The sequence below is a fragment of the Arvicola amphibius genome, chromosome 5 (genome assembly GCF_903992535.2).
Source record: "Arvicola amphibius chromosome 5, mArvAmp1.2, whole genome shotgun sequence".
In the NCBI taxonomy this organism is placed as follows: Eukaryota; Metazoa; Chordata; class Mammalia; order Rodentia; family Cricetidae; genus Arvicola; species Arvicola amphibius.
Genome location: NC_052051.1, coordinates 22309469 through 22336141, shown reverse-complemented (window position 1 = coordinate 22336141; position 26673 = coordinate 22309469). Strand labels below are relative to the sequence as shown.

Here is a 26673-nt window from a genome sequence, read left to right as displayed (position 1 = left end):
GGGTGAACTCGGTTTGAAAGTAGAGCGAGGCACCGAGGGGACACACGGGGGGACATTGCAGCAGGCAGCCCAGCGCAGGGCCTGTAGCTGCAGAATGACATGAGCGACTGCAGAGTGTGGAGCTGGGCCTGTCATAGGAAGGGTGAGCTGATTATAGACAGTGCTTCTCAACCTGTGGGTCCAGACCCCTTTGGGATAAAACGACCCTTTCACAGGGTTGCCTTAGACCATCAGAAATATCAGATGCTACGATTCATAACAGTAACAAAATTACAGTTTTGAAATAGCAACAAAAATCAGGTTATGTTCTTTGGGATTTGCACAAAAAAAAAAAAGAAGAAAAATCAGTTTATGGTTGGAGGTCACCATGTGAGAAACAGTCTTTTTTTGTTTGTTTTTTGAGACAGGGTTTCTCTGTGTTGCTTTGTTGCCTGCCCTGGAACTAGCTCTTGTAGACCAGGCTGGCCTTGAACTCACAGAAATCAGCCTGCCTCTGCCTCCCGAGTGCTGAGATTAAAGGCGTGCGCCAACACCGTCCGGCTGTGAGGATTGTAGCATTAAAAGATCTAGACCACTGTTTACAGGACTCGAGGATGTAACATTTAACTGCAGGTTGAGCTCCGTGCCTTAGTTATCATCATTCCCTAGCATGGAGCCCGAGACCCCCAGCTCCAAGTCTGGCAGTAGCATGAGCTATGGGGAGAGCTGGTTTCCCTGCTGAAATAGACGTAGTTTCTTTCTCAAGACAAACTTAATCCGCTTTTCTGAGGAAACTCATTCTGTATTTTGAGCTGTTGAACCTCAGAGCAGTAAACAAATTCTCTTACTCAGACACACAACTCCTGGGGCCTCCTCATCTTCTGGGAACTCGTGAAACTCTGCCCTGGTGGAAGGGTAGTATGTGAAGAAGGAATTACGCTGACAAATTTGGAGGTTGGGTTCCTGGATTTGAAATAGGTTCTGTAATTTACTGGCTGTTTGCATGGCCAGGTTTTCACCTTTCAAGTCTGCATTTCTCTTTTTCTTTTTTCTTTTTGGTTTAGTTTTGGTTTTGCTCCTTCCTTCCTTCCTTCCTTCCTTCCTTCCTTCCTTCCTTCCTTCCTTCCTCCCTTCCTTCCTTCCATCCGTCCATCCTTTCTTTTCAAGACAGGGTTTTTCTGTGTAACAGCTCTGGCTGTCCTGGAACTTACTCTGTAGCCCAGGCTGGCCTCGAACTCACAGAGATCTGCCTGCCTCTGCCTCCCGAGTGCTGGGATTAAAGGCGTGCAGCCACCACCTGGCATCAAGCCTGCATTTCTAATGGCTGCATAGGGAACGGTGGTTTCAGTGAGACTGCGTGTGGCAGGTGCTTTTTAACATTCATCTATCTGAAGGTATGTGTGTGCTGCAGCCCATGTGTAGAGGTCAGAGGACAGCTTGCAAGAGTTTCTTCTCTCCTTTCGCTGTTGGGTTCCTGGGATTGAACACAGGTCGTCAGGTTTAGTGACAAGCGTCTTCACCCACTAAGCCATCTTATTGACCTTGGAACTCATCCTGTTTCAGGGCCCATCCTGCAGCATGGCAGAAAGGAGACATGAGGATATGTCCTAGCCACATTCTTAGGTTACCAAGTGTCCTCTCAATAACATAACAAGGGCCAGGAGCAGAGGCACTCTGCCTGCTCCTCAGCCCCAAGCACTGCAGAAGCGTCTTGAGAGGCCGCTCTCTGTTGTGGTTACACTTTTGTCGTTGATTGGTTTTGTTTTTTCACTTTTTGAAACGGGGTTTCTCTGTGTGGTCCTGGCTGTCCTGGAACTCACTCTGTAGACCAGGCTGGCCTTGACCTCACAGAGCTCTGTCTACCTTTGCCTTCTGAGTGCTGGAGCTGAAGGTGTGGGCCCACACTGCCTGGCTGTTGTTGTTAATGTGTTTGTGCACATCTGTATGAGTGTGTGCTATGTGAGTGTGTTTGTGAGTGTGTGCCGTAGGTGTGTGTGTGTGTGTGTGTGTGGTGTGTGTGTGTGTAGGTGTGTGTATGTGCCTATGGAGGCCAGAAGAAGAGGGCATTGGAGTCTGTGGAGCTAGAGTTAGAGACAATTGTGAGCTATGCCATGTGGGTGCTGGGAACCAAATTTGGGTCCTCTGGAAAAGCAGCAAGTTCTCTTTAACATTTTCCATATTTAAACATTTTTACATGCCAGGTTCCATTGTTCTCAGTTTTCACTGCCCTCGGAGGAACCGATACTATGTCCGTTTTATAGATGAAAAACGGCAAAGTCAGACATCTGGTTGAAGTGGTTAGCTCTGATAATCTGAGGAGGGCTCAGGGTTAGACCATGTGGTTCTTCCTTTCCCTGTGAGCTTGTCACACACACAACACACACTCACACCACACATAAACACACACACTCCCAGATCTGTCTCCCGTCTTGAACATGGTCCGTTTATGAAGAGGGTAGAGGAGTAGACAATTTTGCATATGGGTTTGGCATAGAATGATTTTTGTCCTTGGCTCTGTACCTCAGGAGGAGTTGGTGCTCAGCAGACAGGCTCTGGAGGAGCAGCAATCATGTGGTCCACGCTCAGACAGCAGAGCAGACCAGGGGCCCAAAGGTGGACAAGACACACAGCCTGGAGAGGTGAGCTGGGCCCAGTGGCGTAGGAGGAGCCCGTCAGCAGCTTGTCCCCTCCTTTAGGAATGGGTCTCTGAACCCCAGCTGACAAATTGGTCCCCTTGCCCTCCATCCCTTCTCCCTGTCTGTCTGGCTGCCCGGATGAGCATCCTGGGTCTGCCCTGCAGGTAGCTGTGGCTGAGCCTAGTCCTGGGGCGGAGGAGAAGGAGCAATGGACACAAAGGCTGGAGCGTCTGCAGCAAGCAGTGGCGCAGCTGGAGTTTGACCGGAGCAATCTGCAACACCACAACACGCAGCTGCGGACTGCATTGGAGCAGGTCAGGAACTTTGGCAGTCCCTCTCTGGGGCCCCAAATCTCCATTCCTTGTGCCCGTTTCTGAGTTTTATTAAATTTCAGCCGTGTTTGTCTGTGAAGCCTGCTGGTCATGTGGAGAGCAGATGAGCTGTGACTGCGGGGACAGCTCACCAACAACCCGCACAGCCAGCCCGAGAGCTGGCCGGCCTCTGTACTGGGAGCACTTCTGTGTATCCTACCTTATGCCCCCAGCCCAGGAGTCTCACTGCCCATGGCTCTCAGCTCTCCGCACTCACTCCTGCACATGTTCTGGCTCCAAATCAAGATGTGTTTCTCCTTTGCGTATTGGCAGGTGGAGCGAGAACGGAGGAAGCTGAAGAAGGAGTCCATGCGTGCATCCCGAGCAGGGTCACTGGAGATGAGAGAAGCGATGGCTTCATCCCCCACACAGCAGGTTACCTGCTTCTCACCTGCCTCTTTCTTCCTGCCCCTATAGAGACTCAACCCTCTGTAGTGCATATCCCAGGCCAGTATAGACGTAGAGACAGCCACTCCAATCTTGAGAGCGCCCCCCACCCCCGGCTTGACTCCACCCTCAGTCTGTCCTGGCCTTAGGAGGAGGTCTGACATCAGTGGGTAACTGCAGTCAGGGACAGTGGGTTCAGAGTAGTGCCTCAGGTTCCCCGGTTACCCAGAGTCCCCAGTGTCCCAGTGGCTGTGTCGTCTTTCAAGCCCAGGGCTTTGACCACAGCTTCACATCTAAGAGCCCCTTAGTTCTAAGTTTACAACGTTAGGGTTCTGATATGCCCTGGTACAGAGCCCATTTTCAGGGAAGGGTACGCTGTTCCTATCAGCTTGGGCAGAGGAACTGCTTCTTGTCCTGAACATCTCCAGCTTCACCCCACTTTTAATGAACATTTCCCAAGGGCAGATACTCTCTTCGCCTTCATCCCAAGGCTGCCACAAAACAGATCCATCGTGAATCCTTAATGTTAAATAAAAAGGTTCCTCACAGAAGATGCTGCCCATGCTGCTGCCATGGGCCCTCTAGGGCCTCCCCTTGGCCTGGAGCCATGCCCCTTGTGCTTCAGTTCAGGTATTCCTGGCCCTCAGGGTGTCGCCACCTCCCGGGAGTGGGATGAGTTCAGCACTTCCTGCTCAACAGATAGGCCCCTGGAAGCCTCGCTGGCCTTGGGCCAGGGACAGAGGTGGGTGCTGTGGAAACTCCAGAGCAGACAGCTCATTCTGACAGGTCCGTTTTTATCTCCCTCAGGATGGAAGAGGAGGTCAGAGGGGTTCCTCAGATAGCATGCATATGGTTGAGCTTCAGAGAGAGGTATGTTCTGGAAGGATCCATCTTCTATTCCCCCTTTCCTTCACTGTACTCAGGCAGCGAGTTTTGTGTATTCTGTGTATTTCCAGCAGAGAGGGAGAATCTTTGGCCCCAGAGAACTTTATCTCCATAGTAGACAAATGTGCTCCAGTCTCAGCCCCCCCTGCAGGGTGGTGGAAAGTCTGGGGCAGCCTCCGGGTCCGTCCTCACAGAGGGAGAGGAGACACAGAGAGTCCAGGGCAGAACAGGACAGGAAGCATTGAGGCCTGGCCCTTGGCTGTAGGCAGGCAGGACTTAGACAGTAGCAGAGGGACTCAGACACAGTCAGGCAAGCTGCCACATCCAGGAAACTAACGCCTCCTGCCCCCTATGCCTCACCTAAAGGTCCCACATCCCTCTTTCTCCTCCCTCCTCCTCTCCACACCCTTCTCCTACCCCACCTAGGAATAATGAAGAGATAGATAGGATTCCTGAGCCTCTCTCAAAATCAGTACTTACTGTCGGCAGGCTGAGTCCAGCTGGACCAGGGCTGTGCTCTGTAGTCTGTTACATTTCTGTGAAGCCCTGACTCAGAGTCTGAGACAAGAGGCCTTGGGACTTGCTTTTTCCCGGTGTGTCCCTCAGAGCTGCCCTCTAAGGCCCTCCCCTCACCTTAGTTCTGGATGGTCCTGAGAGTCCAGTCTCTCACCGTGTCTGCCATCTCACCGTTCCCGTCTGAGGTGTGGGAAGTTTAGTTGGAGATTCTCAACCTTGGCAGTATCTTAGAGCCACATGGGGGAGGAGTTTTGGAAATAACTGATACTGGGCCTCGCCCATTCTAGTTAAGTTGGAATGTTTCCTCCCAAAGATGTGATGGAACTTGTGCCTGATCCAAGTGTTCAATGTGTTGATTAGGTTGTGGTAATGCCTGAGCACACACATTATTGAAATCATCAAAATTAAAACTCTGGGTATTTGAGCAAATGTAAATTTCCCTTGAGTGATGTTAGTGAGGGGCTGGAGAGGTGGCTCAGCGGTTAAGAGCGCTTGTGTTCTTGCAGAGGATCTATGTTCAGCTCCCATCACCAACATGATAGCTCACAACCATCCACAACTCCGATTCCAGGGGATCTGATGCCCTTTTCTGACCTGTAGGCACCAGGCACACATGGTGTGCCTACATATGTGCGGGCAAAACAGTCATACACTTTTTTTTAAGTAAATCTTTTTAAAATTAAAGAAAATAAGTCGTTGAGTTTAATTATGCTTGTAGCGCCCCATGTCATCTGTTGTCCTAGCTCATCAATAAAACCCTGGTAAAGCAATGGACAGGAAAAGGGTTTGTTTTAGCTCTCAAGTCCAGGTACCAGTCCATTGTAGTCCATTGTAGCAGGGTAGTAGAGGCTGCTGGAAGTCAAAGCAGCTAGTGGCGTCTCAGTCAGCAGCCGAGGGTGACTACATGCATGCCTGCTGCTTAGCTCACTACAGTGCAGGACCATAGCCAGGGAATGGTACCACCAGCATGAGCGGGGTCGTCCCACGTTGTTTATGTAGGTAAGGCAGTCCCTTACAGACGTGTCACAGGCCACCCTGATGTACGCAGCCCCTCACTGAGATCTTCTCAGGTGCTAGATTGTGTTGACATTAAACCAGCCATCATAACTGTAGAGTCAGCATTGAGAATCACTTGATTTGGAGTCCATGGGACCCTTCTCCTAACACCAGAGCCTGATTCTGAGATTCATATACGTATAGAGTTGGTTCCAGTGTGGAGCTGCAAGAGCACAGAGCAGAAGGGCTAGGACAGCTTCAGAGCCTTCAACTGCTCTCCTTGGTTTTCCTGTCCACTAGGTAGCCCTGCTGCGAGCCCAGCTGGCATTGGAGCGGAAGCAGAGGCAGGAGTACATTGCACGATCGGTGCAGACCAGCCGTGAGCTAGCAGGCCTCCATCACAGCCTGTCTCACTCCCTCCTCACAGTGGCCCAGGCCCCCGAGGCCACTGTTCTGGAGGCTGAGACCCGGAAGCTGGATGAGTCCCTGAGTCAGAGTCTGACATCCCCAGGGCCAGCCCTGCTACATCCCAGTCTGGACACTGTTCACACTACCCCCAGGTAGCAGCCACAGCCAGGGCAAAGCACAGGCCAGCCAGAGGGCGCACATCAGAGGACTGCAGAGGGGGTCACAGCTCCCTGCAACAGCTGCGGGTCTCTGTTACCCAGCTAGGAGGCCCAGGTCAGCTGATAGTCCCAGGAAGAAAATGGGAAGCCTCCAGGCTGGGAGGGGGTTGCAGCTCAATGGGAATGAGGCAAATCACATTTGCTTGCTAACTTACTGTTACCCAAGAAGTGCCTTGCCCTGCCCATGGGCATCTGTTGTCTTTCCCTGTTGAAGCAACCACAGTCTGTACTAAGTCTGAGGCCCCATTGGCACCAGCAGCATGTGGATGTTCACTGCCTTCTTGGCTCCCCATCTTCCCCTTCACCAATAAATTTCAGGTCTCTGCATCTGTCCTGGGATGCTGTCTCCACTTCTTTTTTTTTTTTTTTGTCTCCACTTCTGTAGCTGGGCAGAAGCAGGACATCAAGGGAATTAAGAAACATACTGCACCAAGCAGTGGTGGCGCACACCTTTAATCCCAGGGAGGCAGAGGCAGGCGGATCTCTGTGAGTTTGAGATCAGCCGGGTCTACAAGAGCTAGTTCTAGGACAGACTCCAAAGCAACACAGAGAAAACCTGTCTCGGGCGGATTGGGGGCGGGGGACGGGGAAGAAACATACTGCATGAGATTCTGTCTAGCTGGAAAGGTTACAAAAGCCAAGCCTGGTCCAGCCTCAAGGGTGACTGATGAGAACCATGTAACAAGTCTGGTGAGATGCTTGGCACTTGCTGCCAAGCCTGACAACCTGAGTTCTGTCCTGTCCTACACGATGGGAGGGAAAGTTGCCCTCTCACCTCCACACATGTGCAATAGCACATGCATGCCCATACATGTGCATGTACATGTAAACAATGAAAGGAGAACCAGGTAACACATTAACGGTTTAGAAACAGCCCTGCATATGAGCAGAAGTCCTGTGGAAATCCCGAGGGAATGAGGGAGGCACCCGAGAGTGCTGCTGAGCACACGGGTGGGGCTGGTCTATCTGTGTCAATCTGTGGCAGAGGGTGGGACCAAGGTTAGAACCGGATTACAGCAGGCTTCTAGCTGCAACCCAGACAGTAAGCATCTACCAAGTTTCCTTACCAAAATCAAGCTTTTTGACTTTTGTCTAAAGTCATGGTTTGAGAAGTGCATCTGGCTTTGCTCCCTGTAACTCATGGTTGTCCACCTGAACACCCTCTGTGTCGATCCCTGGGCACATCAGCTGGAAATGACTTGGCCTCTGAGTCCAACCATGTGTCAAGCCAGTCAGCATAGACTGGCCAAACCTGTCACTGGTGGATACAAGCTAGAGCTCACAGACCTAAGACCATTGTTGGTGGCATCCTCACAGCCTAAGCCCCCTCCTCTTCCCTTTTTCTTTTTCTTTCTTGAGTGTTGGGGATAGAACCCAAGACAGGGTGCTGGATGTGAGCTCTGCCATCAAACCTTGGCATCACCAGCCCTGACAGAAGTTCTCTTGTCCCCAGTGTGTAAATGTTAACTTGATTCGTGAAATAACCAGGCCAGCTTGGAGATAAACAATTATATTTTTACTTATTATAAAGGGAAACTCACACCACGAGAATGGGAAGTCCAAGCTCCGCTGTGTCCTGCAGGAATCACCCAGAGATAACGAGCACCTGGTCCCTCCCAGTTTTTCTTCCTGGGCTCCAGGTAGCCACGCCTTAACTAGGTTCCACTTCTTAGAGGTGATTGGTTAACAAAGCTTCCCCCACCACCAGTGTTCTGTGCTTGAGCTGAGCACGCTGTGCATGGGCTCACACGCTTTGTATTCTTGACAGTGAAGGCCTACATGTGAGTGCCTGTCCATACACACACCTGCACACATGCTCCTTCATACTCTTCATGTCTGTGTGTGTGAGTGTCCATACACACATACATGCTCCTTCACATGTGAGTGCCTGTCCATGCACACACCTGCACACATGCAGGAAGGACCTTGGGTGGGGGGGGGGCTTTGGGCTGATTACCATAATGGAACCACTGACTTTGCTGTTCAGATTCAAATCCAGAGAGGGAGGCCTAGCACGTGAGAGTGGGATGTGCACGTCAGCAGGCTGAGTCCTGTCCTTTAGTCCTCGTTCCCTTTCGTCATCTAGTGACAGGCTGTTTCTAGAACTGAGAGAATAGAACTTCCCTTCTAGGGAAGACACGGGGTGATAATCACTCTCATAGACTTAGCCCAGACCTCAAAGAGAGCATCAGCTAGCTGATCCCTGTTGTGCCCTAGGAAGGGGACTCCAGAAAGAGGGAAGGACCTTGAAAAGGCCAAAGGCAGCTGGAGCACTGGGAAACTCTGTAGGGAGGGGCTGGAGAGGTAATTCAGGGGTTAAGAGCATTGGTTGTTCTTGCAGAGGACCTGTGTTTGCTTCTCAGCCCCCACACAGTGACTCAGGACCACCCGTAACTCCATTTCCAAGGAATCCAGCTCCCTCTTCTGACCTCTGAGGGCAGCAGGCATGCACATGGTGCACACACACACACACACACGCACTCACACATGCAGTCAAACACTCATACACAGAAAATAGTTTTTAAAAATCAGAGTGCAGAACAGGAGAGGAAGGCAGAGGGATTGAGTGTGCACACAGAACTTTGTCCTCCATGCTGAAGAAATCAGGTAATGCAATGAGATCATGCTGACCATGTAGACCAGACCGTGAGTTCCAGCACTGGCCACTCACCCTGGCTATCCAGCTAGTGCCCATGTTATAGTTGTGCCCTGGCTAGCCTGAGTCCCTGCCCACTGCAGATCAGAGCCGCATCCTCTGTACCTTATCCTGTCTCGTGCCTCTGAGGAAATCAGACCATCTCCCAAAATCTACAGTTGAGAAAGAACTGGAGAAGGTGAAATTCTAGAAAGATCGTGAGACTTAAGAAAATCCCTTAGATGTGCCCAGCAAGGCAGCAGAGATCCCCACATTCCTCCCTACTCCTCAAGAACTCCTTGTACCTCCATGTTGAGAATGTCCAGCCTATCTCCATACCTTATCACTTGGGTCAGCAAGATCCGGGAACCCCTGCTGCCTCCAGGAACCCTGGTATTCCTGGGACAGGTGAAGGGTCCTGGGCTTTGGCTCCTTACACCTTCCTCAGAGATGCGGGTGGTGTCCTGACTCATCCTGGGAACAATGACAGAAACTGACAGAACCTGGGGCAAGCCTGACCGGGCCTACTACCTTCTCCTCAGTACCTACGTGAAATCCATGTAGAATTGGTTGGTATTGCTGAGACCAGACATGACACAGCATGACACAGGGCACACAGAGGAAATCAAAAAGGTGCACGGGGAGCCTGGGAATCACTTCGAATAGCTTCTTCCACACTTTTCCAAGCTCGCTTACTGAGCTCATGTCCTTGTAACAGCAGAAGAAGAAGTTAGGGTTCTAGCACCAGCCATAAGTTCTGGGGGTGGGGGTGGGGTGAGCCCAGGGGTCAAGATTGGAGAGAGGAGAAGCACACAGAAGCCAAAGAATGGGGGATGAACTGGGCCTGGGGAGGGAAGTGAACAGCTCAAGGCCCAGTGATGTCCACTGACCAGCCACCAGAGAGCTTGGTCCTCCTCAGGTACCCCACAGTCTTCTCATAACATGCCTCAAACTAGGTCCATCCTCCAACCGCATGGTGGCATCTGGAACAGTTGGGGGTCCTTGAAGGACAGCCACACTCCCCAAATTTGAAGCACAGCCAGTTACAGTGTCATGGTACCATGTATGTTCATTCCTGCTGGGGTGCTGATTCATGTGTCCAGTCCAGGTAGGGAGCCCCCAGAAGAGCCAGCAGTACTCCATGACTCCAGACAAGGGCTCATGTGGCAGGCAGCAGACTGGCTTCTCCTCCTGGAAGGACATGGGGCTGAGGCCATGGACAACGCCAGCATTTCTTCACGCTGGCTCCAGCATCACCTTCCCCTCCTGTCCATTTTCCTGCCCTCCCCCCCCCCGGGGAGCACTCTGACTGGGCCTAGAGGGAAGATGTTGGAACAGACAGAGAGAGCATAGTTTTCTGCTGAGTGCTCTCTGCAGAAGGGAAGCCTGGCTGTCAGTGCCACCACAGTTAGACCACAACATCACAAAGTCCACATTGTGACCACTTGTCCTGCAGCCTGGGGACATCTCCAGCCCCTTCCTCTGTCCTCAGCTCTCTTCCACTCAGATGTCTGAGATCTCTCACCGAGCAAGTCCAAGGCTGAACTTCCAGTTTTCCCTAGCCACCAAGCCTTGCAAGACTGTTCTGTTGATAAATGACCCACCATCCCCCATTGCTATGGTTTTGGTGTGATTCTCCAAAATTCTTACTCTCTCCTTTAATTTTTTTTAAATAAACACACAAAGTATTGATAGCATTATGACACTTCCTCTATTTCACTTTTTCTAGATTTATGACACCTCTGTAGCCCCTAATAATACATATATACTCATACTATGGTATCAAAATCTTTTCCCTAACAAAGGAAGTAACTGGAGAAGGGATGTTTACATTGTTTTGTGCTTATGTCTTTAGTGTGTGTGTGCGTGGGGGGTGACATACATGCCATGGTGCATGTGTGCAGTAACCACAGGGCAACCTGCAGGAGTCTGCTCTTGCCTTCCACCATGTGGGTCCTAGGAATTGTCAGCCTTAGTGATAAGCTCATCTACCAACTGAGTCATCTCACCAGCCCTGCAGAACATTGCCATTTGCTCAGAATAGCCAGAATTATTGACGTAAAAGAAAAGCAAGAAACCCCAATTCTCCATTCAAAACCTGTAGTGAGGAGCAGTGGGCCGCTTCCTGCCTGGCTCCCAACCACCTGGCTAGCTTATACCCCGAAATAACAACACACAAACTGTATTCATTTAAACACTGCCTGGCCCATTAGTTTCAGCCTCTTAATAGCTAATTCTCACATTTTGCTTTAACCCATATTTAGTAATGTGTGGGTAACACGAGGGGTGGCTTACCGGGAAGATTCTAGCCTGCATCCATCTCGGAGAGGAGAGTCATGACGACTGCTTGAGGCATCTGACTAACTTCCCTCCTTCCCAGCATTCTGTTTTGTCTACTCCACCTATCTAAATCCTGCCCTATCAAAAAGCCAAGGCAGTTTCTTTATTAACCAATGAGAGTCCTCCATCAAAAACCAATATGTTAAACTTGATTTCCATTACAATGTAGTTGTTTTTAACACTAGTACTTAAGCAAACAAGACCCAAATATCATATATATGTATAAATACATATAAAAACAAAACAGTGTACTTCCTCTTCTAGACAAGAATGTTAAATTTGTCTCCCTTCATTAAAAGCCTACTACAGTCTGGCAGGTTGGTGTAGCTTTTAATCCCAGCACTTGGGAGACAGCAACAGGCAGATCTCTGTGAGTTTGAGACCAGTCTGGTCTACATACGGAGGTCCAGACCAGCCATGGTACATCCTGTCTCAAAAATTATAACCAAAAGAGCTGGCTCAGTGGGTAAAAGCACTTGCCACACAAGCCTGAGGACCCGAGCTCAGCTTGAAGACACGTGGTCTGTAACTTTCTCACATCCATCTCCAGAAAGTTTCTGGCAGCCAGAGGATATCATTCAGCTTCTGTGCTTGTGAATCAGCTGCCAGGCCCCGGCATGGAGCTCTTCCCACAAAGGTTTATGTGTATGGGTGTGTTGCCTACATGTGTGTTTGTGTATGCAGTACCTGTTAAGGCCAGGAGAAAGTGTCAGATTCCCTGAAACTGAGGTACTGACGGTTGAGGGACACCATGTGGGTTTGGGAGCTGATCCCCAGGTTGTCTGAAAAAGGAGCCATGCTCTTGACTACTGGATCAACTCTCAAGATCCTGCACCCACCTTTTTTTAATGCAGGTTCTAAGGATCAAACTCAGGTCGAAAAGGTTTTGTATTCCATTTTTCCGAGAGTGAGACCTGAGAATTTACATTTATAGAACTCTATCTAGACGCATTCAGTTTGGCTCCAGGGTTTTGCCTCTGAGCAACCTCATGAACTCATGCATACCTTTACTACCTGGCACATCTTTGGTTTGTTTTGAGATGGGTTCTCAGAGCCCAGGCTGACCTTGAACTGCCTTGAAATCCTCATCCTCCTGCCGCTACCTTCTAAGTGCTGGGATTACAAGCATTACCATGACTGGCCTTTGTTTCAGTTTTCTCTTTGTTTTAAAAACAAGGTCTTCCTCCATAGCCTAGGCTGACCTCAGACTTGCAGCCCTCCCAGCTCAGGCACTGTGAATGGCCTGGTAAACCTTAAAATACAAAATAAACCCTTTGGGGGGGGGGCTGGAGAGATGGCTCAGAGGTTAAGAGCATTGCCTGCTCTTCCAAAGGTCCTGAGTTCAATTCCCAGCAACCACATGGTGGCTCGCAACCATCTGTAATGGGGTCTGGTGCCTTCTTCTGGTCTGCAGGCATGCACACAGACAGAATATTGTATACATAATAAATAAATAAGTACTTAAAAAAACCCTATGCCTAGGATAGCTCAGCGACCAGCATTAGTCAAGGAGGTACTTTGTGCAGTACTGGGGGGCATGTACACTGCAGACGCATAACTGACCAAAGCATGAAGAATAAATGACTGTTGCTACCCAGCCATGAATGGGGCAGCCATATCACACCCTTCAAGGCTCGGGGAACATTTTGGAAGATGGAGTTGAGAGAATGTAAGATCTACAAGAAGAAGGGAAGCAGTGTGGAATTCTGAATTCCTGGCATGGCATGGTAGCTGCACTCTTGATCTCATAACAGCTCAAATTATCTGCACAAAATCTCTGAAAGATTGGGCTAGTCACCACCCGAGGATTTATATGCAGATAACGGTTGGTGGGGGAAGCAGAGAGATCTTTGTACGTGGCAGATCACACGAACACACAAAAAAAGACAGGAGAGTGAAGGGGATTATGGGAGAGGATAGAGGCTAAATGAGGATGACTAACTGGGTACACTTGTGTGTGTGCATGTATGATAGAAATACATTATATATATATATATGTATGAAGATATTATAATGAAACCTATTATTGTGGATAACCACTATATGCTAATAAAAACATTTAGAGCTTGGTATGGCAGTTCATGCTTTTAATCACAGCTCCTGGGAGGAAAAGGCAAGCAAATCTCTATGAATACAAAACCAGCTAAGGCTACACAGTGAGACCTTGTCTAAAATAAAATAAACTTTGCTGGACAGTGGTGGCTCATGCCTTTAATCCCAGTACTTTAGAGACAGAGGCAGGTGAATCTCTGAATTTGAGGCTAGCCTAGTCTACAAAGTAAATTCCAGGACAGCCAGGGCTACACAAGGAAACCCCTTCTCGAGAAAGAAAAAAAAAACTTTGAAAAAATCTTTAGGTGGAAGGGAAACTATTCACTATTATGGGCATATAACCACTCAACAGCATAACGTGGGATTCCTAAAGTGAGATTTATGACTCAAAGCAGGAATTCTAAATCAAAACCTTTAAGCTCAGGGCTTAAGAAAGAGCTCAGCGTGGTTGACCCTGGAGTGCTTGTTGCTCTTTCAGAGGACCCTGGTTCAGTCCCTGGCACACACACTGGGTGGCTCCCAACTGCCCCTAAGTCCAGTAGGGATCCAATGCACTCTGCTATTACCTGCTTCATATGCAGGTACACGTACACAAAAATAAACCTTCAAAACAAAAACCTCCCATGAGATGCTGTGAGGCTGAGACGTGTGGTGTCCATGAGTTCTGGGCCAGCCTGGACAGCACAAGGAGACCCTATTTCAAAATAAAACTCAGGACCACTTCGTTTTAGTCGGCATAGCTGGATTAAGCCGAAGTCATTCCTCTACAGCCAATGGGTCACAAGAGAATGCAAATAAGGGCTTGCTCACTCTCCACTCTATAGCCTAGTCCTGGAGGGGTGGAAAGGGTTGGTGAACGCCCACGTTCTATACAATGATTTGGGTTAACCCAGAAAGCACTGGGAGTAACGCTGAGGAGCTTTTGAGTTAGGAACCCAGGGTACTTTGAGGTCCAGTAGAACTGGGTTCCATTATTGATCAATTTGCGCTTGAGAAAAATAAAAGCTAACTCCCACTTTCTTTTAAAAATAATTTAAAAAAAATATATATATATATATATATATATATATATATATATATATATATATATATATATATTTATTTGTGTGCGGCCACAGGAGTGCCACGGCATTCGTGTGGAGATCAGGAGGACATTTTGCAGGAATCATGTGGGTCTTGGGGATCAAACTCAGGTGGTCAGGATTGGCAGCAAGCGCCTTCACCCGCTGAGCCAACTCGCCACTTCTCAGGGCGGAGATTCTCGAGCCTTAACCGCATTGGAAACACCTCGGAGCCACTTTTGGACTTTCCGATACGGTCGGCGGGGGACAATTATTTGTACTTGGAACCAAATCGAACTGATGCTGCTGCAGCTACTGTAGGAGAATTGTCAGTAGCGCTGTCCTAGCAGGTCCTAAGGTCCGACGAGAAGCACTTAGCACTGGGGCTGTCGCTCAAGCTCCGCCCTCTCTTTTCCCGGCCCTGCCCAATCCTCGCCAGGGAGCGGGACATCGCCCACAGGCCAGACAGCCAGTAAGAAGGCGGGTAAGGGTGGCGCCCTCGTAGGCACTGCCGCGTCTGCGCGAGACAGCGAGGGGCGTGGCCCAGACCCCAGGCCGGAAGCGGGAGGCTAAAGGGGCGGGCCGGCTAGTGTCCCCTTTCCGGGCGGTCCCCATGGAGGCGCTGGGGAAGCTGAAGCAGTTCGATGCCTACCCCAAGACTCTGGAGGACTTCCGGGTCAAGACCTGCGGGGGCGCCACGGGTAGGTCCCGGAGCGGGAGGGGTGGTGGGGAGGGAGCTGTCTCTGCGTTTGGCCCGGGCTCCCGGACTCTCCCTGGCCTGCTGGAGGCTGAGGGGTGGGACACAGGCCATTCCAAATCTCGCTCCCGCCCTGCAGTGACCATAGTCAGTGGCCTTCTCATGCTCCTGCTGTTCCTGTCCGAGTTGCAGTATTATCTCACCACTGAGGTAAGGGGCGTGCCCTAGAACGTGGGCGGGGCTTGGCGTTCTAAGGGTAGGACCCTTAAAGCGGGGTAGGGGGTGAGGCCGAATTTGACCGAGAGGGTGTCGCTGCAGGTGCATCCTGAGCTTTATGTGGACAAGTCTCGGGGAGATAAACTGAAGATCAACATCGATGTTCTTTTCCCGCACATGCCCTGTGCTTGTGAGTACCTGATTGTGGGTGGGAGTTGGACTCCTTCCTGGGTGTACCAGGTGGGCGTCCAGATTTACACCTCTGGCCTTAGATCCCGGAATGGATGCCAGGTCATCCTCATGCCCCTAGTTCAGTTCTTCCACGAGATACGTCTTTCCTATCAGAGCTCCGATCTCCAGGTCCCTGAAGTCACACATAGTACCTCTCGCTTTCAAGATCTGAGCATCGATGCCATGGATGTGGCCGGGGAGCAGCAGCTGGACGTGGAGCACAACCTGTTCAAAAAACGACTAGACAAGGATGGAATCCCCGTGAGCTCAGAGGCAGAACGTCATGGTAACCAAGGTGGGGGGGGGGGCAGGTCTCCAATCCTAGAGCTGCACACGCTCACACCGTCATCCAGAAGTGGACCGTTGCAGGCTCAGTGACACATTAGACAGAAGTCAACTGGCTTGCCTAGGGTTCTTCAGCTAGTAAGAGTCAAGACTCGGTTGAATCCATGTTCCTTGTATCAGCACATTGAGTGAAATACCTTAGGGACTGGAGAGATGGCTCGGTGGTTAAGAGCAGAACACTTTACTTGGTTATCATACCCTCAAGATTGAGCAGGGGTCTTCCATAGATAGAAGCTTGTCATGGGTTTGCTTTCCCAATGCACTGGCTGAAGGGCTTTCCCCCTTTGCAGTGCACGTGGCCTAAGGTTAAGAGTTTAAGTTCTCAAGTAGGATTTCCTAGGTTCAGATCCCGCGCCGTCCTGCATGTGGTCTCTGAGCATCAGCAATAAAATAGTAAACTGTAGTACCCCATACAAGAGAGAAAGGCTCAGATGCGGGCGGACGGTTCCCCACTTACGATGTTCTGGCTTTGTGAGGGTGTGAAAGCATCCATACAACCTTCCTGCTCCTCTTTCAGTAAAGGAGTCAGGAGGTTATTTGCAATACTTAGTACTTTGTTAGGAAATAGTCTCTGTGCCAGATGGGTTTGCCCAGCTGTAAGCTGTGTATGTATCTGAGCATGTCTTAGGCGGGCTAGATTAAGCTATGGCATTCAGGATCTTAGATGGATTAAGTGCATTTTTTCAGGATATGATAGTTTATCCATATGTAAGCCCCGTCATAAGTTGGGGGTCACCAGTAATGTGTGTGAAAGACCTTGTGGCGCTAACTCGCTTTCACTTCCTATTTCTAAGCAGCTGTCTCCATTGCCCCCAGGTCCATTTCCTTTTTCTTTCTTTTTTTTTTTTTTTCTTGAACTCACAGAGATCACTTGCCTCTGCCTCCTGAGTGCTGGGATTAAAGGTGTGCGCCATTTTCACAATCTTATAGGAATGCAGTGAGGCTTGGTAGCGTTACCTGTAGCAGCTGTGCTAGCTGAGTCCTACCTGTTCCTTATTAGCGCTCGGTGTATGTAAAGCGCTGAACTCCTGACCGTCGTACGTGTTGTATGAATATTAGATTTGGTTTTCGTTTGGTTTTTCCCACCCCAGTGAACAAGGGACTCGTGATGTCACTATGTCTACTCATGTTGTTTGTGCTTTTGCCTCTGCCCTCTCCTCAGAACTTGGGAAAGCCGAGGTGACAGTGTTTGACCCAGACTCGCTGGACCCCAACCGCTGTGAGAGCTGCTACGGGGCTGAATCAGAAGATATCAAGTGAGCAGAGCCCCGGGCAGGGAGGGGGTTCTCGTCAGTCTTTCTGCTCGGCCTGGAGAGACGGACCGAGAGTTTAGAGGGGGTAGGGTGTGTGCCCTGTCGCTGATCCTGGTTCAAATGATGATGGCTAATAAGCAGGCCTGGCCTGATAGATGGCTGCAGACCTCGGCAGGAATCTGGAGAGGGAGACTCTGGAGTCCAGCTGCGAGCATCTCAGTCCTTGTCCTCAGGATAGGCCATATCACTTCTCCATCTGTTAATAAAGGAGGATAGGAACACGTTCCTTGCAGTGGTCACGTAAGGATCGAGTGTATGTTATAGGTAAAGCCCTGAAGTACAAGGCCAAAGCTATGCTATTAAGTCTCTGATATGTGCTAACAGCTGTGTGGTTTCCCCAGCCCTGACTTTTTTTTTAAAGATTTATTTATTAATTATGTATACAGTATTCTCAGTACTCTGCCAGAAGAGGGCACCAGATCTCATTACAGATGGTTGTGAGCCACCATGTGGTTGCTGGGAATTGAACTCAGGACCTTTGGAAGAGCAGGTGGTGCTCTTAAACACTGAGCCATCTCTCCAGCCCCCCCCCCCCCTTTTTTTTTTGGTTTTTCAAGTCAGGGTTTCTCCGTGGTTTTTCAAGACTGTCCTGGAACTAGCTCTTGTAGACCAGGCTGGTCTCGAACTCACAGAGATCCGCCTGCCTCTGCCTCCCAAGTACTGGGATTAAAGGCATGTGCCACCGCCACCCGACTTGATTTTTTTTTTTTTAAAGGGAAGAAATTGGGGGAAGTAAGGCTTGTGTTACAGTCAGTGGCAAACAAGCACAAGGCCCTGGAATCCACAGGCCCCCACACACAGAGACAATAATGATAGTAGTGGTACATGGAGCTGAAAGTTTGCATTTTAACCATCTCTGTGTGACAGTGCACTGGCATTAAGGACATCCACAGTAGAGTGTGACCATCACTACCTTTTCTCCTACGACAGGTCACACCCCCAAGCAGCACAGGGGTGTGCTCTGAACGTTCTGTTCACACTGAGGAGACAGCGAGGCTTGGTGATCAGGGAGGAGGCTGATAGAGCCTCGGCAGCAGACAGCTGTTGGGGCTTTCCTTCCCAGAGTGCCAGCCTGGCCTCGCTCTCATCCCTCCTCCTTCCCTGCAGGTGCTGTAACAGTTGTGAGGATGTGCGGGAAGCGTACCGCCGTCGAGGCTGGGCCTTCAAGAACCCAGACACTATCGAGCAGTGTCGACGAGAAGGCTTCAGCCAGAAGATGCAGGAGCAGAAGAATGAAGGCTGCCAGGTGTATGGCTTCTTGGAAGTCAACAAGGTACCAGGAGGGAAAAAGGCGAGGTGGCTGGGCTGAGCCAGGCTGGGAGGACTCCACAGTTGAAGTGGAGAATGAGAGGAAATGTCCCCTACAGGTGGCTGGAAATTTCCACTTTGCCCCTGGGAAGAGCTTCCAACAGTCCCATGTGCACGGTGAGTGGTCCAGAACCAGCTGGGTGTCTAGCTGTCGGGTCCCCTTGTGCAGGTTGGCGTGCCCCTCGCTAGGCCAGTGTTCTTTAGCTTTGAACCAGAGTGGGAGAGCAGTTTAGCACAGTTGTGAGTAGTTCAGGGGCAGGGCTATGCTCAGTCGGTAGAGAGCTCGCCTGTCATGCATGAAGCCGTGGATTTGACCCCTAGCCTGTGTGGTGCAGGAGTGGGGTGGTAGCACAGAGCCCAGGTTAATTGGTAGACGCCCCTCCCCAGTCAGGTAACTGGATGAGGCTTTGGTTATGCAAAGCCAGATTGGAAATCAGGTTCCGTACATTGAGCTGTGTTTATGCATGTGTTCCTTAGATATCTGGTCATCACCCCCTGGGTACCATATGTTAGTCTAGATAGAAAAATACAGCAGTCCATAAAGTCCCTGCAGTCATAACATTCACACAGACATCTGGGGATGGTCCACATACCTGTAATCTCAGCACTTGGGAGGTAGAGACAGAAGGGGCAGTTCAAGGTCATCATCACTTACAGAGCACATTTGAGGCTAGCCTTAGCTACATAAGACCCTGCTTCAGCACCCTCTCTTCACAAAAAAAGGAAACAATTATAAAATTCATGATATATCTTCTGCTATTAAGTAATGTGGCCAAACTTTGCTTTGCCTGTTTAACAGAGAAATTCCCAGGACAGCCAGGGCACCACCTGCTCTTCCAGGTTTTTCAAGAGAAACCCTGTCTTGAAAAGCCACAAGGAAAAAGTAGTGTGGACCAAGTCAAGCATGGTGGTGCTCACCTTTAATTCTAGAAGTTGGGAGGCAGAGACAGACAGATCTCTGAGTTTGAGACCAGCCTGGTGTACATGGTTAGTTTTGGGCTAGCCAGGACTACATAGTGAGACCTGGTCTGAAATAAACAAGTAAACAATAATGTGGATGAAAACAAGGCAGACTAGAGAGAACTGAGGGACAGTGTGTCTGCCGTTGTAGCCATGGTGACTTAGGAAAGACTGGGGTTACACCTGAGCACAGGGAAGCAGCCACAGGGCAGATGGCCAGAGGAGCATAGCAAGGAGAGAGAAGAGCAACCATAGGCCCTGAAGGCCTGAGTGCGCTTGGCAGGTGCCAGGAGCAGTAAGAAAGGGTGGCCGGGAACAGAGTGAGCGGAAGAGCATGCTTGACTACAGGGTGAGGACACCCTCGTAGCACAAGAGGCCCCAGGCTTCTGTGCTGTGTGAGACGCCAGGGAGGGCTTTCAGGGAGGTGTGATCTAATTTCTCCTTAAAAGTAAAGTCAAGCATAGTGGTGAGAACCTTTGATCTCAACACTCAAAAGCAGAGGCAGGGTGATCTCTGAGTTCCAAGACAGCCTGGATCTATAGGCTACAAGGTCTACATAGCAAGACCTTGTCTCCAGAAGAGAAAGATGAAGGCACGTGGTAGGCAGCACTTGATGGCGTGTGCAAGGCTGGAGGGGAGAGGACAGGACAGGAGAGGTCAGTGAGGAGGTCCGCAGTGACCAGTCCTGGCGGAGCGAGCGGTGGTGGTGGAGCTGGAGAAGAACTGGGTTCTAGATGTTACAGGTAGAGCGCAGAAGCAGCTGATAGATGTGACAGAGAAGGACAAAGGAGGCCAAGATAACTTCAGAGCTCATGCTCAAGTAGTGGGAAGACTGGAACTACCTTTTAGGAGACACAAGTAAGGCTCTGTATAGCGATTAGAATGACCATTTAGGAGATGAGGAGGACTCAGGGCGGGTGCGCTGGTTTGAAGGTGTGAGTACAGATACTCAGCTTCTGACACTTCAGACCAATAGGATTTTCATCCCGTAGGCCCTCGGGATATGAAGTAAGCGTTTGCCAGGAGACAGACGTTGAGCCTCTCACAGATTTAAGGCTACGGGACTCCATGAATTCCCTGTGCCGGTGAAGTTTGTTGGAGAAGGGAACTCAGGGCTGAGTACCACCAGTCTCTTGCATTAGAGGCCAGCGGTGTGGGGGCTGAGGAGGAAACTGTAAGGATGGCTGGTGAGATGGGAGCTTGAGCAAGGAATGCGGCATCCTGAGAGCAGAGGGTGGGTGTTTCCGGATGCCGAGCAAAAGCCGAAGGTAGGATGTTAGTGTAGTGGTCGCGGGAGCCCTGCCAGAACACGGCTACAGCTAGAAATGCGGAGAAGTGTTTGAGGATGGTGCTAGAGCACCAGGTGCTTGAAATCAAAGCTGCAGATAAATGTCATAGTTGCCATTGTCAGTCTAGAACACTGGTTCTCAACCTTCCTAGTGCTGTGACCCTTTAATACAGTTCCCCGTATTTAATACAGTTCCCTAATCATAAAATTATTTTTGTTGCTACTTCCTAACTGTCATTTGCTATTGTTATGAATATATCTGTTTTTGGTTTTGTTTGGTTTTGTTGTTGTTGGTGTTGTTTTAATTTTTCGAGACAGGGTTTCTCTGTAGCCCTAGTTGTCCTGGAACTAGCTCTTGTAGACCAGGCTGGCCTAAAACTCAGATTCACCTGCCTCTACCTCCCGAGTGCTAGGGTTAAAGGCATACGCCACCACCGTCCGGCTTAATATCTGTGGTTTCTTTTTTTAAAAAATATTTATTCATTATGTATACAATAATCTGTGTATATGCCTGCAGGCCAGAAGAGGGCACCAGACCTCATTACATATGGTTGTGAGCCACCATGTGGTTGCTGGGAATTGAACTCAGGACCTTTTGAAGAGCAGGCAAAGCTCTTAACCGCTGAGCCATCTCTCCAGCCTCCTATCTGTGGTTTCTAATGGTTTTAGGTGACCCCTGTGAAAGGGTCGTTCAGCCCCAGAAGGGATCGTAAACCCCAAGTTGAGAATGACTGGTGTAGAGGGTGACAGCAGACCTGTGACTAGGGAGTGGGGACACAGCTGAGGAGGACAGTACGTCCAGGCATGGCTCATGTGCTGGATGTCACCTGTGGAAAGGGCAGAAGTGATGCTAGAGACGAGCACCATCGTCTGTGCCGCAGCAGCTCTGGAAAAAGGCTGGCTCTGACAGGGGAGCGGGCTCCAGACATGGCAGGGTAGCAGGGCAATCAGAGCTCATGCAGTGTCTCTTCTGGCTTCTCTAGCATAGGATGCAAGGTCATTAGCTGAAGGCTGAGGAGAAGGGGGATGGCGTGCTGGAGATCAGAGAGAGGCAACACCTGTTGGGCTTTCTGGGTTTGGTGTTGCTCTCTGTTACAAAGACAAGGGAGTCAGAAGTATATGAAGAGGCCATTGTAGAGCTGGGCTGTGGGAAGAAAGCGAGGACTTGGGGTTTGGGGGCGGAGTGGAAGCCAGTGAGGAAGCATGACGTACAACAGACTACCACAGGTCTTTGCTATAGAGGCGAAGGATGGGGTACTGAAGGGAGGGAGGGGAGAAAGAGGAAGAAGTTAGCAAGCCGGGAGTCGGAGCATGGGCACTGTGGTTGCAGCTAGAGAGCGTGTAGCTACTGGGAATGACCAACAACTGGTGGTCTTGGAGGGCCGTCTAGGAACTGGGAGGGTAGGATGTTGGAAAGCTCGTTGTGTATGTGACTTGGGTACCATAAAGGATGGACAGCTAGTTGCTAAAACTGTCCTGGGGGTGCCTGGTAGAATTTCATGTTTAACAAGCAGGGACTTTTAGAAGATTAGGGGACAGCGATCTGAAAATGGCAGTAAGGAGCTAGAAGGACCACCACTCTTCTGGTCACAGAGGGGATAGTATGGGAGACCAAGTAGTAACTGAGACGACAGCATGGAGCTGGTGCCTGGATGAGAAAGTCAGGCCATGGGTAAGGCAGAAGAGTGAAGGGTCTAGTGGAAGCTGAGTCAAGTGTCTCTGCTACCTGGCGGGTTGTGGGTGAGGTGGGAGTTAGGATCACATTAGGGGACAGCTACCGGGTACGAGGGGTCCAGAGGACGAGCAGGACCTGGTGGTCCTGAGCTGCTCCATGTGACTGAGCAGGCGTGGGGTCCTACAGTTTCTTGCGTAGTCTGTGCCTTGCAGTGGGGGAAAGGCACGTGGAGAGGTAGGTGGCCTGGAGGACCCTGCAGGCTCTAGAATCCCCGCCCCACCTTTACTCTGGAGTTTGCTGAGTGGATTTCCTGAGACTCTAGGAAGACATCCGTGTCATTGTGTAAAGCTGTGGGCTCCAGGCCTTGTGGACACTTGGGAGGTGGGGCTGGTGGGCAGCAGCACCTCTGCTTAGGTCTGTCTTCAGTCATGAGCCCCAGGGCAGCTGACTCTGAATACAAGGATGCTCATACAAAAGCTGCAGTGGCCTATGGCCGGGCATCTGCATGAGTCCGCAGTACTTCTAAGATCCTTGCTGATTGCAGGGTGACGGATGAGGGGTGGTATACCACAATCTCGTGAGGCTGACCAGTAGCCACCTCCTTTAGATCCTCAGGACAGCCCTTTGCAGAGAACACGGACAGGTGCCTTGCCCAGGCCACACAGCTGGGAGGCTCTCAGGCTGGCTATTTTTGTACTTAAGCCCTTTATGCCTTTTTGGCCCTGGAAGAAGCTTTTTAGCTGGGGCTAGACCCTCTTGCCAAAGCAGAACTATCTGTCCTCCCTCTTTCCATGGGTCTCGCTCCATAGATCTCACTGTGAAGCTCTGAATCTCTGTTCTCTTCCTCCTCTCTCCTCCCCTCCCCCCTCCCCCATGCTGCAGTTCATGCTGTGGAGAGTAAGTGGCCCTGCCCCCAGGGAGGCCCTCCCCCTACTTCTAAGGCCGAATGCCCTCTTGGAATGGGAGGGAGATTTGGATGGGTCTGGGATTGAGCCTTCTCTGACCTGGCTGCTGGGTGACTCACCCCTAGGATGAGCCTTTGATGTGAGGTTCCTTACAGCGGGCAGTTGGGACTAGAAGGAGGGAAGAAATTGCTGATTCAGGGAACCCATGAGACTCCCTTTGGGGAATTTTGAGGGTAGAGCAAGGGAGTCCCGGGATTTGTCATTAACTCTGGTTAGGGAGAGCTGCCCATGGGTTTTGTTTCCTGAAATAAAACCCAGCTTGGAGTCAGTGCCTGGAGCTCCCTGTTTGTTCTGGGAGAGAGATCTGTGTTCCTGTCCACCCCAGTGGGAGGCTCTGAATTCTCACTCAGATCCAGGCAGGCCCTGGCCAGCTGTGCTGAAGCAGGACCAGAGGTACCAGGCTGTGGGTGACAGGGGTCAGAGAGGAGCTAGGTGCGCCATACCCCACAGGGAGGAGGACGGCCAAGACTCAGGAGTAGCCAGGAACCTGGACCTGCCTGCTGGTGACTCTTTCTTCTTCTTTCCTAGTTCATGACTTGCAGAGCTTTGGCCTTGACAATGTACGTACCAGGCGGAAACCATGGAGGGCGGATGGCATGGAGACTGGGCTCTGCTCATGTCTGAAATGGGGAGAAATCACTCTGTTCTGCTGGTGTGCAGACCGAGGGCAGAGATAGTTGGACAGGTGCATCCTCAACAGAAGGAAGCTCGGAGTGAAGCCAGGATGAAGTGTGACATTTCTAGGAAACCACCAGGGTGGATTTAGATGGCCAAGACTGGCACAGTTGGCAGGGCCAGAGACCCTGGGACTGGAGCCACACTAAGGAGTCTGCCCTTTTAGCAGAGAGGGCAGCTGTTGGCTCACCTTAACCAGGGGTGTGACACAGCCAGATTTATATTTCTAACTGTCCCTCAAGAAAGCTGGCAAATGGGGGCTTCTGGCTTAGGCCTTCATCCCTTGAAGCATCTGGGCAGGACCAGTGCCTGCCGTGCCCTCGGTGGCTGTGAAGCTCCATCTTAAGCCCTCTAGCCCAGGAACCTGTGGGCTGAGGAGGGAGCCCTCAGTAAAAACAGATGCCTGGTGTAGGCATTTCTTCCATTACAGCCATGGCCTCTGCTATGCAGCCCCTCCCTTCACCCTCTCCTCTGCCCAGCTGTGCTGACGGGCTCAGGCAGCCCTCTCTGCTAGTCTGGACAGTTGTGCGTGGGTTGCGTGCTGTCAGGCCTCAGACACTGGTGTTGCTTGCAGATCAACATGACCCACTACATCAAGCACCTGTCATTCGGGGAGGACTACCCAGGCATCGTGAACCCCCTGGACCACACCAATGTCACTGCACCCCAAGGTACCGTCCTGGGAGGTAGCCCCCCCCCCCCCCCCCGGTCACCAAAGCCCTGCCTGGCACCTATGCCCCGTGCTTTCTCCTCCCAGCCTCCATGATGTTCCAGTACTTCGTGAAGGTGGTGCCCACGGTGTACATGAAGGTGGATGGGGAGGTGAGTCGCGGGCAGAGCTGTCCAGCTTCGTGGTTCCTCCAGCCTGGCAGTGAGGTAGTGCTCTCATTCCCGTGTGACGGACGCAAAGCCGAGGCTAGCCCTCACTGGAGACACAGGACAGACACTATTTGGTCTTCCTGCTTCCCACACTGCCTGCAGACAGTCCTTGGGTACCTACTGACCCCCATTGTCTGTGCTGGCCTGGGGCTTGGCCAAGCCTCCCTGGGCCTGCTTGGTCTGTGGTCTGTGGAGTGGCATGACAGGGCTGAGGGGCAAGGAAGTGAGTCTCAGCCTCAGGGTACTGCCTGCAAGAGTTTCTTCTCATCCCTGGTCCACCTGAAAGCATCCCTCAGTTGGAGGGAGGACAGGTAAAAACCATAAGACGGTGACCGAAAGGAAAACCAGGATGGCCATGGCCCGCAGGCCTTGCGATGCTGGTTACCAACGGGAAGCTGCTTCTGTCCCTTCATACAGTCCCGGCCTGACAAGGCTCAGCACGGCCCTGAGTCAGCTTGTAACTTCACTCTGCCTCTGCTTCTCTTTCCCAAAGGTGCTGAGGACAAACCAGTTCTCTGTGACCAGGCATGAGAAGGTTGCTAACGGGCTGCTGGGGGACCAGGGCCTGCCAGGGGTCTTTGTGCTCTATGAACTCTCCCCCATGATGGTGAAGCTGACGGAAAAGCACAGGTGAGGGTAGGGCGTGGGGACAGCTAAGGTCTGGGCTGTGGGGGTCGGGTGCCGACCACGCCCCCCTGTTTCCCTGCAGGTCCTTCACCCACTTCCTAACGGGTGTGTGCGCCATCATTGGGGGCATGTTTACGGGTAAGTCCCAAGATGCCTGTTTGGGCAGTGGGGGCCCCAAGCTTCCCAGTGCTGTGAATTGGGGCAGTTGTTCCCCTGCTGAGTGACATCCTCAGCAATGTCCCAGGCTTTGGTTGGGGAAGAGGGTACCTTAAGGGCCAAGGAAAATGCTAGCCTAGCCCATTAGATGACAGTGCAGGCGTCCACATTGTGGGGTCCAGTGCTAGCCGTGGTCTCTCCCGCAGTGGCTGGACTCATCGACTCCCTCATCTACCACTCTACTCGAGCCATCCAGAAGAAAATCGATCTAGGGAAGACAACGTAGTCCCCATCCTTCCCTGTCGTTCCTTTCCTCTGTCCCCCTGTGATTATTCCCCAGCCTCTTTCCCTGCCCCCTGTGCCTCCTCTCCAGAGTCAGCCCAGGGTGATAAATATTGTGATAGTAATGTTGGTCTCAGTGTGGTTCTTGGGATCTGGCTGAAACCTACAACAGCCCCTCCTTGTGGTCATATATGGAAGTCCATCATGACTGACAGGCTGGGGCCAGCTCTTTGGGAGTCCCACACGTGCATCATGTTTAATATGGCTTCACAGCCATGTCCTTAGTCCCTTTTCTTCTGTGACCAGATAGATCTTTCTAGGGTAAATATCTTGGAGCAACTATGGCTTGTGAAGTAGAAGACACCAGTGCCACTATCCCAGAGCTCCGAGTCCAGGCTAGAGTGTCCCTTGTGCAGTGATGGACGGCTGAAGCAGAGGGTACTTCCCACAGCCTGGACTCGGCCATGTGGTTCTGCTCCATCGATGATTCTGCTCTCCGCCGAGCTCCGTAGTGTCTCGGCACTGAGAGATTAACGTAGACCTTTACGGAGTCCTTACAGGAACAACACTGA

The 26673-nt window shown here is 51.0% G+C and overlaps 2 protein-coding genes across 5 annotated transcripts in view; both read left to right on the top strand.

The window, feature by feature from the left end:
• Nucleotides 1–6723, top strand: part of Cep250 (centrosomal protein 250) — a 46811-nt gene extending 40088 nt beyond the window's left edge. For all 3 annotated transcript variants that reach the window (XM_038330399.1, XM_038330400.1, XM_038330398.1), the window contains 5 exons: nt 2505–2618; nt 2780–2929; nt 3260–3361; nt 4181–4243; nt 6071–6723. In XM_038330399.1, coding sequence (XP_038186327.1) covers nt 2505–2618; nt 2780–2929; nt 3260–3361; nt 4181–4243; nt 6071–6334 — 693 coding nt within the window. In that variant the 3' untranslated portion in view covers nt 6335–6723. The remainder of the gene's footprint in view (nt 1–2504; nt 2619–2779; nt 2930–3259; nt 3362–4180; nt 4244–6070) is intronic.
• An 8301-nt stretch (nt 6724–15024) lies between these two features.
• Ergic3 (ERGIC and golgi 3) lies at nt 15025–26226 on the top strand. Of its 2 annotated transcripts, none has more exons than XM_038331605.1 (13): nt 15025–15185; nt 15321–15391; nt 15500–15587; nt 15795–15914; nt 17136–17229; nt 18394–18559; nt 18654–18711; nt 24011–24042; nt 24732–24828; nt 24915–24979; nt 25530–25666; nt 25746–25801; nt 26026–26226. In XM_038331605.1, exons 1-13 carry the CDS (start codon nt 15098–15100, stop codon nt 26103–26105), a joined length of 1152 nt encoding a protein of 383 aa, XP_038187533.1. In that variant the 5' UTR covers nt 15025–15097; the 3' UTR covers nt 26106–26226. The 2 variants fall into 2 exon arrangements, with proteins under 2 accessions (XP_038187533.1, XP_038187531.1); XM_038331603.1 differs by having other exon boundaries at nt 15795–15923.
• Nucleotides 26227–26673: the final 447 nt, after the last annotated feature.

Excerpts from the sequence above, each read along its gene's own strand:
- Ergic3 (XM_038331603.1), top strand. The coding sequence starts at position 15,098 with ATGGAGGCGCTGGGGAAGCTGAAGCAGTTCGATGCCTACCCCAAGACT. Across the intron at positions 18,712-24,010 it reads CCAACAGTCCCATGTGCACG|TTCATGACTTGCAGAGCTTT; the intron begins GTGAGTGGTCCA and ends CTTCTTTCCTAG. Across the intron at positions 24,980-25,529 it reads ACATGAAGGTGGATGGGGAG|GTGCTGAGGACAAACCAGTT; the intron begins GTGAGTCGCGGG and ends TCTTTCCCAAAG.